Source organism: Ylistrum balloti, unplaced genomic scaffold, assembly GCF_031769215.1.
Source record: "Ylistrum balloti isolate Yb309-2 unplaced genomic scaffold, AGI_CSIRO_Ybal_v1 Utg370054, whole genome shotgun sequence".
NCBI lineage: Eukaryota > Metazoa > Mollusca > Bivalvia > Pectinida > Pectinidae > Ylistrum > Ylistrum balloti.
In genome coordinates, this window is record NW_026782105.1 from 405,176 (window position 1) to 423,944 (window position 18,769).

General features: G+C 33.3%; 1 protein-coding gene across 1 annotated transcript; it reads right to left on the reverse strand.

Annotated features, from left to right (window-relative positions):
- Positions 1 to 5,633: 5,633 nt before the first annotated feature.
- On the reverse strand, positions 5,634 to 15,181 carry LOC132549325 (death-associated inhibitor of apoptosis 2-like). Its single transcript, XM_060213248.1, has 7 exons — positions 15,084 to 15,181; positions 14,143 to 14,609; positions 10,814 to 10,989; positions 10,605 to 10,665; positions 9,875 to 10,018; positions 9,472 to 9,600; positions 5,634 to 8,656 (listed from the first exon to the last, which is right to left on the reverse strand). Exons 2-7 carry the CDS (start codon positions 14,525 to 14,527, stop codon positions 8,436 to 8,438), a joined length of 1,116 nt encoding a protein of 371 aa, XP_060069231.1. The 5' UTR covers positions 14,528 to 14,609; positions 15,084 to 15,181; the 3' UTR covers positions 5,634 to 8,435.
- Between the last annotated feature and the right edge of the window lie 3,588 nt (positions 15,182 to 18,769).

The following is an 18,769-nucleotide window of genomic DNA, read 5'->3' on the forward strand; positions in this document are numbered from 1 at the left end:
TTAAATCCTTTTCACATTTTTTCAACTGTAGCTTTATATTTTTCTTTTCTTCTCGAAGTGTTTGTTCCTCTGTTTCCTTAAGTTTGGCATATCTGAGGATATTATTTTCTATGTCTTTTACATGTGAAACCATTTTTTCCATTTCAACACTTTTTTCACAACAGTGCCCCTTGACTTGTACATCCCATGAATATTTTAACTCATGCAAGTTTTTCTTGAAAATTTGAAATTGCATTCCTCCCCTAACTTTACTACGCAAACCTTGTTTTTTAAGGCGAAGTAATGTCTTCAAGCACTTCAACATACTTTAAAATAACATTTTTGGTTAATGGGTCATGCCAAAATGTATCATGAAGAATTTCAAATAGTAGCATATTTGGTATGACAACCATTTTGAATATTCTCAGTAAAAACTCAAAAAAATTAAATAATTCAAAACATTTGACTGAATATTCACTAAATCATGCGTATATCAATACATGTATCTTTAGACAGTGTTACCATCTCATTCTGAAAGTTGTGGCTTACAGAAAATTTCCATTTAACAATTTTGGCACAATTCCTCCGTTGCCAGGACACCGTACAAATAAGGAATTCAACATTTGCCCTCTCGCCAAGAAGTGTTCTTCTGTGTGGTCAGGGTAAAGCAGGAGATCCACAAGAGGTAGTCTCTCTCGAAAATAAAACCTTAGAGTTTCTGTTTTGACATAAAAATTGTCGCATGAGCTATTCACAACTCGGTAATCCCATGCATCACCTAGTAGTGGACACAAATCTCTTCTAGAGTTGATCATGTAGACAGTTCTACTTTTAAATTGCTTATAAATTTCACCCGCATTAAGCAGTTTCCTGATATTACTTCATCTACATCAGAGTGAATTTTCAGTCATATTGAAATAGCACTGTCTGTTTTGCTTCCACCAGAGGTAAGGTTTTCCTTTATACTGACAGCTAATTCTATCAATATTCCGTTGTTATCTGGTACACTCCTAGTGTCTACAATATCTTCTGGTTGTTGTATTCATCATATTTCCTGTCCCAACCTAAATTAAAGAAAAATGCATTAATGACTATATATTACTAAATGTAAATGCATGTATTTGTTTTCATTAAAAAAGGTCATAATGATGCCTGATGTCCTGTATGGACAGCCAGGGTCAGCAGATTTCAAGTAAAACCACTGAACTGCAACCTGTACCTAGCGACTTTTCAATGTAAGCCTTGATCACATAAGCAATAAATGGAAGGCAAGTGAAAAACAGGGAGATGTCATAACCATTCTGCCACCAATCCTTAGTATTATGAAAAAATATGTTGTTGAATGTTTACTTCCTAAGTTAGCACAAAGATTTTAATTTTGCTCTTTTATAGCAACTTTAAATTGGATCTTGAAGGTCAGTAGCAAAGTTTGTTTCAGTTACTATATGTCAAGAAGTGCTTTCCAGAAACATGACATCGTTTATATTAGCCTCCAAATATGCTCATTAATAGCTGCACATGTCATCACTTGTCTATGAGATGTTGATCTTTATGGAGTGTTTTAATCTGAGTGAGTGAATTTTAATTATGGTACATGTAAATTATATGGATGAACTACTGAAGAAAAAAAGCCTTGAAACAATGCGAACCAGGCATGAGATGCACTGCCTACACTGTATTTGACTGTTTGTAACTTCATAAACTATTACAACACAACCAATGACGTCATAATGGTTAATCTTGACAGTGGTCTGAACATGTATAAGACATTGGAGAATCTTCATGTGACACAATCACTCATCAAATCAGAGGGCAGAATGAGTCACCAGTTATAAAACCTAATTAAATATTTCACATCAGAATCAGAAAGGTGTAACCATATTATTGAAACATAGTCTTACAAAACATTAGGTTATAAATCTGGGCTCAAATTACAACATCTAAGAGTACAGTGTTGTTTGGATCAATATTATTTTCGTCTATAACAACTGGATACAATCCTTCTTTCCAGGATCTAGGAACTGTCGATGCAGTACGTCTCATGGGTGGCAAAGGCAGCTCATTGAGGTCTCTAAAATAAGATTTAAATAACATACTGAATTAACAAATTTTGGATAAACCTTGTGCAAGGCAAACTACCTTTATAATCATGTCCATCTTCGCGGATTTTCAATTTAGCATAAAAGCGTACTTAAAATTTTATACATATATTTTGAGAATCTACTATAGTGAACAATCATCAATTTTGTATCAATACTGAACTCATCAGGTTGGGAATGTCCTCTCATTTGAGGGAATATGTGTTGAAACTCCGAGACATCCTCTCATTACTGAGGATTTTGTGTCTCAACTGAGACACATTTGTGTTAGAATTCAGACACATTTGTGTAAAAGTAAGTTATAAACTGCTTTTAAAAATTGACCACTTAAAAAGGCATATTTTCATTCATGGACTGATCAGCTGATATACTGATACCATCAGCTACATTTACAAACAAAAAGTTTTAAATTGTTTTGCCTAGTTTTTCCAAAGTGATGAACAGTACCCCTATTCAATCTTTTACTTAACAATGGAGCCCTTTTGTTAGATTTACACAGGCGAGTGTGTTCTACATATAGATTCACACACCTGTGCATGATCTGGTTGTGACTGCCCATAGGATTATAATGTGCAGTTCATGGTTGAATAATTGACAAAACAGACAACGTATATTGATTTTTTTGTTTTTGTTTACAAATGTAGATTATGACATTATGACTTCGATGTATGAACATGCCATTTTGCCTAGTTATCCCCACCTTGTTATAGTTTTGACTTACCTGTACACAAACATGTCCGAGCTCAGACATAAAAAAAATCTTCTATAATGTCAGGATGTGTCAGAGTTCCAACGCATTCTCTCAGATGAGAGGATATATATTCCTAGGCTACAGCAGAGACGTATATAACACACGTCTCTGGTGTGTGGAATACAAAATACTTTCCAATATGTGGAAACAGTGTTCAACGCGACCAAAGACCGCCATTTGACGAAGCTGAAACGTCCGATAGAGATATCTACTAACAACAGCCCAAAAATAAATAGGAATTTCAATAAAACTATGCTGAATAAGTGAGTAATTAACATATCTAACAAGTAGCTCACACTACAAAAAACACTATTAGCTAAGGGTTTCAGTTATGCCATTGTCCCAGACAAAGGTCCAGTTGATGATTTTATTATAGCCACAACACAGGCAATGTAAGAACTAAGGTTGACCAACTGAGGTCAAGTGGCAGGTGTCTTAAAATCGACCAAATTACCAGCAAACAACATATCAAAGGAAGAACGCATTGCACTTAAACAATTCAGCACGAACAAATTTATCATGATTTTACCAGCAGACAAGGGGAAAGCCAAAGTCGCCATGGACACCGACAAATACGAGAGCAAAGTCGTGACGGTGCTCGAAGACAACACTCTAATCTCCTTCTGGTTGTGTTACAAGAACTTCTGTTCTAGTGGTTAATGAAGAGATGGTAAAGGATCAATCAGCTTTTGCGATCAACCATTATGTAGTACAGTCGGAAAAGTTGAAAGTTTTCTTTATCATTTCTTACACTACCTACATAATTACTAGTATGCTTCAGATTGGCTATTTGCCCGATGAAAGTGATCTTGTAGTCATTGAAACGTGCTTCTAAAATCTTCTACTGGTTCTGGTTTAAGAGCTTTTATTCTTTTGACATTACTGACCTTAAGAACACGTGCAGCAAAATCCCCGCGTTAACAGTACCACAATAAGATTTGGTAGCATTTAGAATAGTAGTAAGAATCTTTGCTCACGATTGGACTAAATATTCCTTTTCTTTGTGCGATATGAAGGTGGACGTGTTTGATATTCGTTAGTTTGCCTATTGGTTCTGTTGTTGTATTCCTTGTTCTCATCTGAGAACGTGATATTTCTTACTTGGATAGACCAAGGTTAACATTGCGGGTGTCGTCAATGAAGCCGACGACGCTTACTCTTCCGAAACACCTGGTCATATTCTCCGTGTATCCGTCTTCGTTCAAATCTGTCTTTAGTCAATATTTTGCTCCATATTTATTGATTTTTTATTGAGTTTGGATTATGGTTATGTTGACATGTTGGTATTTTCTTGTCGCTTTTTATCAAAAAGATAGACGAGGCATCAATGAAAACAACCAAGAAAATAACGACATGGTAGCAGCATCTTATTTCAAACAAAAAGACGATGAAACTATGGCAAGATGAAAACAAAGTATCGCTCAACTGGCTTTGTTTGGCTGAAATTGCGTCATCCAAACTAAAGGAAAAGGAATTCTAAATGTCCAAGCCTTTCATAGTCAAGACCCAAGGATACTTCTGACCAAATTTGTCAAAATCTGCTCAGTCGTTCATGACTAGTAACGATTTGTAGAAAAAGTTGACGGACGGATGAAAGACGCCCATAGTATGACATAAGCTTACCGGTCCTTCGGTCCAGGTGAGCTAAGAAAAGAAAGATTTAAAACGAAGGCTACTGAAAAAGTACAAGGAGCACAAGACCAGCAGTTCCGGAAGTGTGTTTTCTGCTTCATCGACGAAATCCATATAAAAAGTTTTGGTCGATCAAAATAAGTAATGCCACGTTCCCAAATAAGAACAAGGTCAAACAACGGAATTATCAGGCATGCTAACAAGATTCAAACACGTCTAGGTTCATATCGCACAAGGGAATAGAATATTCTCCAATGAGAACGAAGACCATATATAACTTCCCCATAATCTTCATCAACTGCATCTCTTTAAAGCTTGCATTGAAAGTTTATCAGTCGGTTGTCGACATCTTGCACGAAAATCGTGATATTTGGAGCAGGCCCTAGAATATCGAATCAACTGAGACATGTTAACATCATACGTAGGGAATGCAGGAGTCTTACTATAAAAAATGGAAAATTAAACATAGGGAAATAAGTATTATTATACATGATTGACACTTATATGGAGGATGTCAAAAAATCTCAACATGAACCTCTAGTGATAAATATGTCGCATGTTACAAGAGCGAACACCGATGTTGTTTGAATATCACGCGAAGGTAGCGAGAGTGGCATACATTCTCAACAAGGAGCTCTCCAATAGTGTTAAAACATCTATCAATATAACGTGCTTAATTATTTTCCCACGGTCCAATATCAATGTGGCATAAAAATATCAGCAGAAGCACGTGCATTCGGTAAGTATTCCTAAATTTCACGCGTTATTCCCTTTCATGATATATTTTCTAACGGAATCTACACGTGAGACAAGGGCATGTACATACATGTACGACCACTGATTCAGCGTATGTTGGTTGAAAGTTATACTATACAAAACTGGTAATACACGAAAGATAATTCTATAATCGATGGGAAATTACTGGCATCACATAGCACAACATCAACGCTAAATGCATGTCAGGCGTTTTAAAATCAAGTTCCGTACCCCGTTTTGCATGAGTCCTAAATCTTGACCTTTTGAATTGTTTGGGTTGACGTTCATGAATTAATTAAGTTGAACATATTTTGTTCTGAAGTGTATCATCAGAATTCTCATTCACCATCATTTTACAACATTCACGTGGGTTTCGCAGTTCTTGTTGATGGTTGTCCGGAGAAAATAATCAGCCCTTTCATTATGAAAAATGGTCGCACCCTCTTTTATTTACTTCTAACATATGTTTATATGCAAATCAGAGTTCACAATACCAGAATGATCAACTGCACATTTGTTTTAAATCTACACTATGAAGAAGACTGCATCCAATTTTCTCTGTTTTTGAAGAATTTACATTTTCGAAATATACTTGTCCAAGGGAGAATACAATTTTAAAAACATATATTTCTATCCTGCATTCTTCCTTTCATCTTCGTAGCTGTGTAGACATCTATTCTTGCTGCATGTCACATACTGATATATATTTAAGAAAAGGATATTTTCCCACATTTGTCATTATCCAGATTGCCGTACCTTCACCAGTTGATCACAATGCCTCCAGCTGAAGTTTTCTTCATCAAGCAATGTTTATGTTTTTCAGTACCTTTTGCTTTAAATTCCTCATTTGCACTATTGTATCAGTGTGAATTAACTTAAATCACTTAAGCAGTCCTCAACTTCATGAAGCTTCCCTTTTTTTACATATTCTGGTAAACATGCATCCTCCTAACATTTAATTTCCAAAAATTTGTAAATTTGTGAAATCAACAATTCGCTTTCATCACACATTTTCCCACACATTCCAACACAGTAAACTAGCAGATATGGCTTTGGAAGATAATATTCCCGTTAAATAAGTCTTTTTTAACCTTCTTCAAATGGAACATATTTCTATTCGTCATCACATTAACAGATGACTATGATAATTTTGTTCTTTTCTGAATCACTAAGAAATTACTATGTATAACAAATGAACAATAAATGTATAAGAAAATGAGGGATTCTTATAATCTCTTAAGTTTTTTCTCTCTTCAATTTGATATGTTTAAATCCGTCATCTTCATATCTGTATAGAAACAGAAGAAAATGACGTTCATTCAAACATTTAATAAATCAATCTCGATTGTATGCATAAGTTTCCACTGATGACAATTGTTTGTGATTATTATATTGATAGCCATTCTATGTTGTTAATTAAAATTCCAATGATCAAGACATGTAAATTGAGGGAAATACAAAAAAGAAATAACTTGATTTTAATCCAGACATTGATCACAGATGTATCAATAATCTCCATTGTCATGAAGTGAGATACTGCCATATATGTCTCTCTCTTTACCTTCATGTCATATTACAGGTACCTGGCACAAAACTACATGTAGATGTAATAAGTGATTTGTGCCAGCTCTCTGTATATTGTATACAATACATATATAGTACATTACCAGCATGTTGGCATACTGGAAATTACAATCCTCAAATCATTGTTACAGTATGCTTTAAGCTGTGTGATTCTTGTAATATAAAGTTAACATCAATATCACAATGTTACAAGGATGAATCATTTCACATACACACAACAGTACATTTGTACTGTTCATATTTCTACGACACAATTTTCAACCCAGTGAAATGTTTAGGTGGCTTTAAAGTGGGTCTGTTAAATACACAGGGATTTCAATGTTGACATCAGAAGGTAGAAAGATAATTATAAAAATGTATATAATATCTCAGTGGTTTGTAAAGAAGGTAACATATGTTTATATATAGAAATGTATTATGTTTATTTATTATTCATTTACTGATAAATTAATCATGATTCTTGGTTAGTTGTATAGTGTTGCTGGTATCTATTCAAAAGTATGAAACATTCCTGCAAAAAGTTTCAAACAAACTTCGACATACATACATATATATATATATCTGTCTGATTATACTATTAAAAAATTTCAAAACTACATCATTTTAGTGTCCACTTGACTGCAGTGATTGTGACAATAGAAACATAATAATAGAGATTCCATGCTAATGTATTGCTCTGTTAAAAAACAGATATCAGCATTTTGTCTCTCAACAAAATTAAAAACTTGTTAATTTAATTAAACAATGTGATTTAAATAATGAAAAAAGAACCAAAAAGAAACATCACCCCACACATCAGTAAATGGTAGATGTTTGATTTTAAAAAATGTCACATCCACAAGCTGCAATTATTTCAGAAGCAGTAAAATGTGACCTTTGACTGATGATGATCAAAATCTAATCAGATGTACATGTAGAAGCTAATGTTACGGAACAACATGAATACTACCGAATTATGGACACCAGCTTCTTGGTTTTAAAAGTGGGAAAGTGTGACCTTTTCCCTTTAAATCTTGATTTTGACTGGTCACCATCAACGTTTAGATATAAACTGAATGAGATATCATGTAAACAAGCTGTTTGCGATGGCAGCGTGCAGACACGCATGAATGGACAGACACTCTGACAGAGATGTTATAGTTTTTCAATGCACAAGAGAGGGGGTTTACAACTTGCACAAGTAGAGTTATATGGCACTGTAATCTGCATTGAAATAAAATTTGAAATTCAAAATTGTATTAAATTTCACATGAAGATTTCTTATCTTTTGTTTAGATACACTACATACACTGTACCAATTAAATTCACTTCAAACAAAAAAAATGCTGAAGGTGATGACAGCTATCTATATATTCGTTACAGCAAACAAAATCACTCATTTAATAGTTTATGATATTTTAAAATGTGATATACAGTATATCAGAAACATGTGCTGTAAAATTAATACACATGATGCAAAAAAGCAAACAATCAGACTGATGAATAACTGAGATCTAGGGCTGCTATCATGAATGTCAGTATCATACATATGTCTATCAATTGAATGTATGTATAAGAGCTTATCTACATTTTATGTAGAACCTTTAATCAGTTTGCATTGCTTTTGAATTTTCTGTTTTAGCAAAATCAAGTTTTTACGTGAGAAATGTTCTCACAGTTCCCTTAATGTTCGACCGACAAATTGGACAGTTTTTCAATGCAAGCGCACATTCTCCACAACAACTTAGATGTCCACAAGGTAAAAAGACAATGGACACTGGAGCTTCAAGACACACCTTGCAGGTCAGTTGTCCTCTCAGAGCAACATTCTCTCTTACAATGTCAGGTTTGGAGGAATCTTCATCTGAACACGACCCTTGAAAATGAAATAAGAAAGATTAATGTTGTATTTGGAATGTCAAACTAGTCAATGCAAACATTCTGTGCCCATGACTGATATTCATGAAACTTTCTCTTAGCATCCTAAGGATCACTCCAAAACTTGTCAAATCAAGCCTAAAATATGTTCTGGTAGCCACCATATTCTTTTAACTTACATTCCCCTCCCATTCTACCATATGGACTTCAACCTTCTACCCAAGCCTCTATGATATTATATTAAACTTCTATCTTATTACCAGATGCAACATCTATCAAAATGTCTCTATTCATACTTGTGCTTGCCCTTGTCCTATTTTTGCCTTCCTCATTTCAAGATGAGAAGGACTGTTCCCTTGCTATAGCATACAGAGATGTAAGACTGGGAAAGAAATTTTAGACTGATGTCAGGAATAAGAGTAACCTTTCTCTTTCCAAAGTATAGAACTATAGATTTTTCAGAAGTTGGCACAATACATTATACTTTGCTGAACCTTGCAAAATTATCCCGAGAGCTAAGATATATCTTACACAGACGTAGTCAATTCTTTTTCGCCTACATTTTTTGACTGTTAATGGTAGTGGCGAGTTTTAAATAACATGCTATTGTAAATGGACCAAGAAATGTGTGTCATATCGGATAAAATTACCATGGGAAGAAAATAAAAGATTAAAATGCAGCAATGAACAGCTTCAAATACAACCTCTTTTTTTTCAATTGGTGCAAGACATGTCTACCTTTTGGCCACTTTGCAGTTGTCATTAGGACTTTAAATCTAATTTTGCCAAAAATATGTCATTATTTTAACATACCATTGACACCATTTTCCTTGCTTTTCTTTCCTGCTCCATTCAAGGCATCGTTGTCATCTTTAGATAAGTTTCCATCATCCATGTCAAATACAACTTCCATCAACTGAACCGCTGTGAATTCGTCACTCTCTGTCAATTTAATTGATAAGACATGAGTAAAAATTTAAAAAGATATTTCAAAATAACTTATCCAATTTATGTCCTTAAGCCACACACACATTAACAGGATTTTATAAAAAGCTTGTAATAAGTAGTAAAAATTTTAGTCTGAATATGTTATTTGACACAAAAGTTCAATGAACACACAAACTTGATTTTATTTAATATTTAAAACTGAAAACATTATTGTAATAATATTTTTTTTTCTTTAATTGTAAGGTATGTTTCCAGACTGTACACATACTTTTTCTATGGATGAGAATACGGATGGCATCTCGGACTTTTACTTGATCAATATTCATTTCCAATATACTCTGCACTGACGGTCTCTGCATCATATCCTCATAGAATTCTGGTTCTTTTCTGGCTGTGGCACCTGATTCTGAATCTATTCAATGACATTCAAAAATCAAACTCCATAAAAATTCCATTATTCTCCTAATTCAAAGCTAGATCCAGAAAAAGGAAATGATTATGTAGCTAACTTAATTTTCTTTATTTTTGTTTTTGGGTTTTTTTGTTTTGTTTTACAAAATGGATAGCAACAATGTTTCTAAACAGTGCTGTTGTTAGTTATTCAATTTGTCACAGTTAATGTATGGAAAAATATATAGGTCCAGGGCCTGAACCTTCTATTTGTATCCACAGACTAACCATGTGATGGTAAGTGTTTTACATATCTATTTCATAAAGGAACTTTCCTAATATCATGAAAGTACATGTATGTCATACAAGTTAAGACAATACAGTTTGATATGAATGTTGTTGAAATTACAATAGTACAGAATTATTCCTATTCCTACAATGGTTGATTTCAGCTACAGGTGAGTTGTACTCCAGTTCTAGTATGAAGTTAAAAATATTTGGGACTACTTTGGATCTTCATTTCTGTATTCTGTTCTCTAAGCATCCAGACAAGTTATATGAAACAAAGTTACGAGATAAATATAGAAGTAAGTATCAGATATACCTACCTGTCTGTAAGTCTGTCTTATGGTGTCGTCTAATTCGGTATTTATCATCAACAGACTGCAACTGTGAAGTAAAATTATATCAAGATATAATAAATCAATGAATATCATAAATCATATGGATTGGATTACGATGCTCTACACACATATTTACATATATTATATAATACCTACATTTAAAGGTATACTCAGTGCTGTGTTATGTAAATTACCTTAGATTGGTCTTCTTTACATTTCAGTGTTTCCTTGATAAAATCAGGTCCAAGCATGTTAAGAATATGAGTGCAATTTGGAGACCATCGTGCATGCTCTGTCCACGGCCGATCTCCATGTTCCCATGCATTCAGTGCAAGTCCACAGTAATAGCAAACCACTGTATCGTCCTTTTCTATAAAGGATAAAGAAAAACAAATCAAGAACAGAAAATTTGAACAGTCCCTCAATATAATAAAACTGAAATGTACATGTTACATGACGAGTGTCCAGCTGTTTGTGCCCATGTACATCTGATTGTAAGGTTGAGATTTCCACCTCAAGTCTAATTACTATTCATATATGATTCTTATGACATCAGTTATTTCTAAATAAAGAATGCGCATATAATGTACACTGTGATTGTGTTTAGATAAGGTTGGGGATCAATCTCCGTAACTCAAGATTACATAATCAGTATTCTTTTGTTATATCAACATTTTTTATATCAGTCTGGATATTATGGATTTCAAGAACATGTAGATTATATAAAAATTGACAAAACATCAGAATATTTTTGGACTATAAGTTTACAGTTCGTACTTCTCGAAATACGTTGTTAGATAGTTTCTGATTCTTTAAACAAGAAAGTCATTGAGCTGAACAGACTTAATATTAGAGAAAGATCTGTGACTGCAAGGAAAATTTTATGAAACTTATCAACTTTAATTTCAAAGACCCCATACTATGTAACATTTTCTTATGTTGCATCAATTCCAATTCCAGAAACAGTATAATATTTTAATATTTTATATAATTTTAATATCTTACTGAAATGCCAGTAAATTTAGTTCACAGCTAGCTTCTTTTCAGAAATTGAAAGTGTTTATGATAGAAAAAAGGATGGTACCACTTTCATTACTCCAGATGTATTGATTGATTTTACTACATGTGCTAATTTTTTGAAAAACGTAGATGACCATAAAGCTACAGGTATTTGATGGCATAAGCACTAAGCTGTTAAATTGTTTATAGTGAAATAGCATCATTTCTTACCCATATATTGAATCTTTGTCTGGATTATCATGATAATTATTGTACCGCTGAATAATTTTTCATGAATTTATCAAGAAATTACAACAAAATTTATTTAAAAAAAAAAAGAAAATGTTTTTCCATCCAGGTTTAATTTACATTGTAAGAAATCAACTTTAAATGCTTAACATTCAACTGATACCTATTTATCATTTGTGTATTGTGACAGTAACTATGATTCCTGGAAAGTAGCGATGTTATAGATAACATGTGTTTCAGGCTGATGTACAACTCTGTTAGAAACAGACATCAGGCCCAATTTGTATAAAACATATCAACTTGAGATTTCCTCAAGTTGAGATTTTCCTCAGCTGATATCTCCTCAAAAACGGCTTGTATAAAATTTTCCCAAGGAACAGGAGGAAGGCATCGGCTAGGATGTCCTGAAATTCTAAAATTCATCCTCTGTAGCCTTCATAAAATACTTAAAAATTTCATGCCAAATATGCGGGGTAAGCAACTGATGTATTTAAAAGCTGACCCCAAAAACATTTAACCATACTTGCCAACTTTTTGAAATTCTCATGGGGGAGAAAAGTACGTGAACGACATTTTCAACTCGGTCGCTCAGTTTCGCGTTATCAGGAATAACCACATCAACATGAATTTGCATAATCCAGTTCTGTTTTATCCTGCAATAAGCCCATGCCATATAATAAGCCCATCCATGTCTTTTTCAGAGATTTAAAAATTCTCTGCCCTACATAAACTATCCCTGCATTCTGCAACAAGCTCACCCCCACATATTGTTCAATATCACTAAACACTGGCTTCCTGGGCTTATTGCAGGGTAAATACAGTAAACGTTCCAATCAAAGCATTTGAGATCACTCTAGTATAGACCTACAGAAATAACAACATTTGATGTTTTAGCTATTTGTTTCATTTAACAAATTTGATCAATTCTTCTACAACAGAATTGAGAAATTAATGTGATTTATTTGCATCAAATGTTGTTTCTTTCTGATGGAAAATTTTAAATAACCAGACAAGTCCAATTGATTTTTAAGTTTTTAATAATCAAATCTTGCATTGATAATGGATGCTTTTTTGTAGAAATAAATTATATCAAAATAGAGGTCTCACTCTGACTCTGAACACAATTCCATAAAGAAAAAAACCAATCACAACAACCTCACAATATAATCTTGCATCCAAACCATTAGAAACATGTCACTAATTTAAATAATTTAATTTTATCGCATAGAAACTCAGTCTAATCTCTGAAGATAGAGGGGGAACATGACAGTTCCTTATTATGTATGTTAAATTAACATTACTTTTGATACTAAAGCCTTTCAAGTTACTTTTGATGTTAAAATCAAATCTTACCAGTGAGGCAAAAACACAACAAATTTCGCAAAATAAAAAGACAAACAAAAGCATTAAATTGCTGTAACAGCAATCTTGGACCTCTTATGTCTACATGTATATGGACTTGAAAATCCTCTCAAAAACAAGATTTTTGAGGAGGGATGCTGTTGCCATGTAGCCATCAGGGGTGGGGGATTGATTTTAGGTCATGCTTCTGGTAACCAGTAAGCTAAAATTCAACTGTGAGTTATCCGCTTGAGCATGTTGAACAAGTTGGTATATACAGATGTGGTTTCATATCTTTTTCCAAAATATCTATAAAACTTACTTGGTTTTCTTGTTTTATCACTCCACCATCCCATGGAAAGCATTATCAAAGACCTGTCAGCTGGTTTTTTTTTTTTTTTCAATTTAACCAATTCATTTCTCATATAAAACACAAGTTCATTCCATTTTTCAAAAATTTATAAAAGATTTATGAAGCAAATCTAAGAATTCTTCATTTAAGAAAGCATCTTTCATTAATCTCACACGTTTTTTTTTTAAATCAAATATCAACTGATCAAACAAAAAAAAACTAACAGACCAAACAAAAAAAAAACTAACAGACACTATTTGATACAAAATATTTATAAGCAAAAACATCTCTCAAAGTGACTTGATGCTTTCAAACATTAAACCCTGATTTTATTTCTCCACATTTTTTTGTGGCAATTAACATCAAAGTTTATTCACAAAGTCTTGCTACTACAATTTGCTACAACAGTATAGTTGTATATTGTCAAAAAGTTTGTTGAAACATGCACATTTTTACATACATATGTACAGCCAATCAGAGCCCTATTATTATGCAAAGCTAGCCAATCAAACCTCTGCTATGTTTGAATTCTATATTTATAAGTTTTATTAAAAACTGAAGAAAAATTACATATCTACTTACCAGGAAAGAAGAAACCTGCATCCACTAGATCATGGGGTTTCAAAAAATGTGTCTCTGGCCAATTCTTAAATGTTTTATGTCTTGTCACACGAATAGCATATTGAATGTATTTTGGGCGGTCAAATGAAACACCGGTGTCATTAACATTATCTGTTTGTTGTGCATATTTTGAAACTTGGTCAGCTGGAGGCCGATTATGGTTTGTCCTCAGTAATGCCTCCCCAGTTCCATTTCCATATCTATTTGGTGTCATCACACTTCCTATCGGAAATCCATTACTTTGGTGAAATGTTGTTGCTGGTTCGTCAAATCCTTCTCTACGCCCATTAACTGGTGCATGATCAACATCAAGATCCTGATAATTTCTTCTTGGTGAGTTATTCATTTTTCATATCATTCAATCAGTCTGATCTTTTAAGACCATATGCATTATGATAGATATTCCTACTTTTTCAGTCTACGATTTTCTGAAACGAAAAACAGATCGCATCAAATTACATCAAAATAGCATTCTAGTATACTTCTTGATTTTAAAATCATGTATTTTTTAAGAAAGAATCACTATAAAAAGAAGAAAACTGAAGACTTCATAAAATCTTATTCATCATATACATTTATGTACATGTACATCTGACATATACTTATTTCAAAAAGAAAATTTCATGCTTAGATTGTTATACATAAATAATAATAATATCAAATTGATATAAATTTTTTTTGTATTAAATCACATAATTTATATCATTTGAGAATCTTTAAAAAAAAAACCATTCAGACTTGGGAATTTCTACTTAAGACTTAGTAATGACATCCTAATGGTGCACATAGGATTCTGGCTATCTGCATGTCAGTGACTAAGCATCATATGACATGATTTAAATACAATTTGTACATGTATTGTTAATTGTTATGTGATAATCATCATTAATACCTAAACATACCTTTCTTTTGATTTTCCATAACAATTACTGCTTAAAGATGATTTCTTGTAAATTTCTAAAGAATACAGGGAATCATTTCCCTCCAGAATTAGAAAAAAACAAAAACAGATCAAGTGCTTCATTGTACTGTTTCCAGTACACTCCTGCACCCTTCCTCCCTAAAGGACACGGAAAAGAAGACTCCACGAATCAGTTAACAGAAATATATAGGCTCTTGACCAGTTTCAAATAATTCAAAATTCAGTATTATACTCCCATGTCACTAGTAATGGGATATTATGTAAGTGTTATAAATAGACTGGAACTTCCAGCTGGTGTGTCTATATATAGGGCCTTGTGTCACGTTACTAGAAATACAATGTAAATGTTATCTAATACTTTAATCTCACATCCACTGTATGTTTGTGTATTTGTCAGTTTACTATAGTGATACTGTTATTTTTTTTTGTTCATACAGTACATACATTTCTCAGTTCACCGTGACAATTTCAAACACCGGCACTTAACTGGAAAACCCAGTAATTTTCCATCAGGGAAGTTATGACAGTAAATACAAACGTTCGGCTTTTATCATTTTTTATTTCTTTTCAACTTCAATAGGCCTGTTAATATTTCATTTGGTAAAACCAGGGACGTTAATAACAGGTTTGTTATCTACGTCCCTCGTAAAACCTACGGGGTTAGAGGGTGTAGAGGGTAATCCCACAAAACAGAAAATCAAGTACACATCTTTGTACAATGGAAAATCAAATATCTGGGACATTTTTTCTCTCCTCATTAAAGAAATCATTTTCAGCAACTCTAGGATACGGTAGAGAATGTAAAATGAAAATTATGTTTACAGCAAAATTAATTAAAGTCGTCCCTAACAGTAACGATACAAAAGGCAGTGTTAACAACATTAGTATTCAGTGCTACATAGGTCACGTTATTTTCTTCATTTATCACGGAATTACCTTCTCGATCTTTTAGAAATGTCTTCTTAAAAGTTTAATACCGTAAAGTTAGAAAAAGACATTAAATTTCTGTATCATTTCCTTGAAATCGCAGAGGGTTGTTATGGACAGATTAATATATTCTATTTTTAGATACACGGCACCCTTTATTCATCACCCTTTCATACTTAAGTACTATTTCAATTTGCATTCAATTTTTGCAATTTGGACATCAAAGGATGAAATGTTTATGATAGACATAGGAAAATACAATATAAAGCATGTTTAATGGGACCTAGTTCGTAGTTTTCTGTTCGAACTGTCGGCCTGACCAGGAATATGAACGCCCAGCTCGTCATGATTGCTTTATAAGTAGGTCACGATCAGTGAATATATTTTCAAGTATTACAGACATTTTGCGTAGGTTAATCACTTGAAGATTTCCACAAAACATGGCACAATTTTCCTTGAATCATATGAATTTTTTTTTTGTGAGTATAGGATATGGGTTTTACCGAACAAAACAAAATATAACCAAACTTACCTATCACGTCATCACCATGAACGCAGAGGGAATTTCCAATGTGCTATTTACATATACACGTAACTTCCGACTCATGGTCTAACATAAATGCAACAAATGTTTGCTTAACAAGTATGTTTTAGACTATATGGTAAATAAACAAGCGATCTGAACATTTAAGCCTTGAAGTTATTTCGATTTTTTTTATTCATAAACATATATGGTGCGTTTAACCTTGATAATGAATAATACTTACTGAGTTAGCTCCCCTTAGTCACTGACGTATCAACAGTAATTCTTCAGTTTATGGCAAAAGGTTTAAATTTCCAATCATATTTCCTATTTAAGGAATATTTTTCCCCTTCAAAAATCACCTTAGTGAAAAATAACACAATGCAAACAATTTATTTAACCAAAGTGAAATAAAACATAATGCGAAAAGGAGTTTGATTACCTTTAGTCAAAATTAATTTCACTTAAGTAAAATAAATCTAATGCACATATCACCTTAAGAGGAAGCAGAATTAAATGTTAAAACGGCTTGCCATACAAATGCCTTTATGTCCTTCGAACCGGTCATAGCTCCACTGTCCACTGAGTACGTATGTAATATATATATATCCCTTTATCATCTATGATGTCACGAATAAGTGGACAATAACCTAATCAATAATATTATGCCAATTATCATCTATGACGTCACGAATAAGGGGACAATACACATGACGTCATAGATTCTTCGCATAGTCACATTGCACTGAGGAGCAGCTAAGCTGTGAAAACGTTATGCAAAATGATTACTTAACTTTTTCTTGTGTGTTTTTTAACAATTTTCTTAATATATATATTACTAATTTAATGTGATGACCAGTTTTAATTAATTAGAACATACTCATACTCTGACTATATCGAATATATATATTCATATTTCTATATACATATATATTTCTAATTTTGACATAGACAGGAGGGAAGAGGACGGAATCCAACTCTTTTTTAATTTAGATTTGGTTTTAATATATTGTAAGTCCGTCTAAATTGCCTTATAGATGATCTCTAATGCTACTGTAGGCTAGACCAGAGACGTATATAACACTATGTTATATAGGTCTCATTCTAGACCCAACCTCTGGCCTGGAAGTATTACTTCATGAGATTCCCACCATTTTAAGTCCCATCCGACGGACTGTCTGTTCGCGGTTATTTTCAGTAAGGTGCTCGCGTTGATATATTGTTGGTGATTGCACATTTACATAAGCATGTTTTCCATATAATTCTGTCTGTCTCTCTGTCACTCTGTAAACTGTTCGCTTTACAATGTCTATAACCGCTCCTTGCATCATGAAACTCAGTCACATTACGACATTTAGATATTTATAGTATGTAAATATGAGGTGAGTATCAGAAGGCTGAAAGTGTTAAAAGGAGTTACTTTTCTTAAGTGGTAAATGAAATAGACATGTCAGTGGGTTAACTATTTGTTCAATAGGTGCTAAATATGGAATAATTTTGAAATTTGAATCTGAAATTTAAAAAAGGGGCGGGTTTGATAGAAAAGAATGCCTACTGAGACAAGTAAGAGAGAGGTGGGCTGTGATGGGGCGGAAGTGGATATGTAAATATGACGGGGGTCATATTTTCCTGATTGGAGGGAGTGGGGCGCACCTGTTTAGATTGCTTGCGATGTATATGCAAGTGACAGTGCGTGTACTTATATGTGTGTTTTATGAGAGAATAGAGTTCTACACATAATTAAGCAGATGACAATGTGACGAGTCTGTAAATCACATATATAAATCCATGTTAGGGCCTTTAGAGGTATATTTGTTGTATACTTCACAATAGAAGGACCGTCCGTATCTCAGGCTACAGTTATAGAGTTCTACCCTGGCTGTTAAATATTTGGAAAAGTAGAGAAAACATGATCGATTTCCAGATTATTGTATAACTCACAGTTTGGTTTAAACTTAATATTGATGTTCGATTTAAGTTTTGTTGTGCCCCCTTAATCTTGTGATAATTTTGTCATCTTATCAACGTATCATTTTGTTTTCCAAACGTTTTTGCTTTGTCTCAGATTTTTAAAATTTCTTTGGTCTTTCCTAATTGTATCCTCATTGTTTTCTATTGTTTACGAATATCAGTGCTAGTACGCTACACACTGGTAATTTATCTGACGAAGGTGACTGTGTACTCATCGACAAGTCACACTAATCTTTTCACTGGTT

Excerpts from the sequence above, each read along its gene's own strand:
- LOC132549325 (XM_060213248.1), bottom strand. The coding sequence starts at position 14,527 with ATGAATAACTCACCAAGAAGAAATTATCAGGATCTTGATGTTGATCAT. Across the intron at positions 10,990-14,142 it reads TGCAGGTTTCTTCTTTCCTG|AAAAGGACGATACAGTGGTT; the intron begins GTAAGTAGATAT and ends TATCCTTTATAG. Across the intron at positions 10,666-10,813 it reads GTAAAGAAGACCAATCTAAG|TTGCAGTCTGTTGATGATAA; the intron begins GTAATTTACATA and ends TTTACTTCACAG.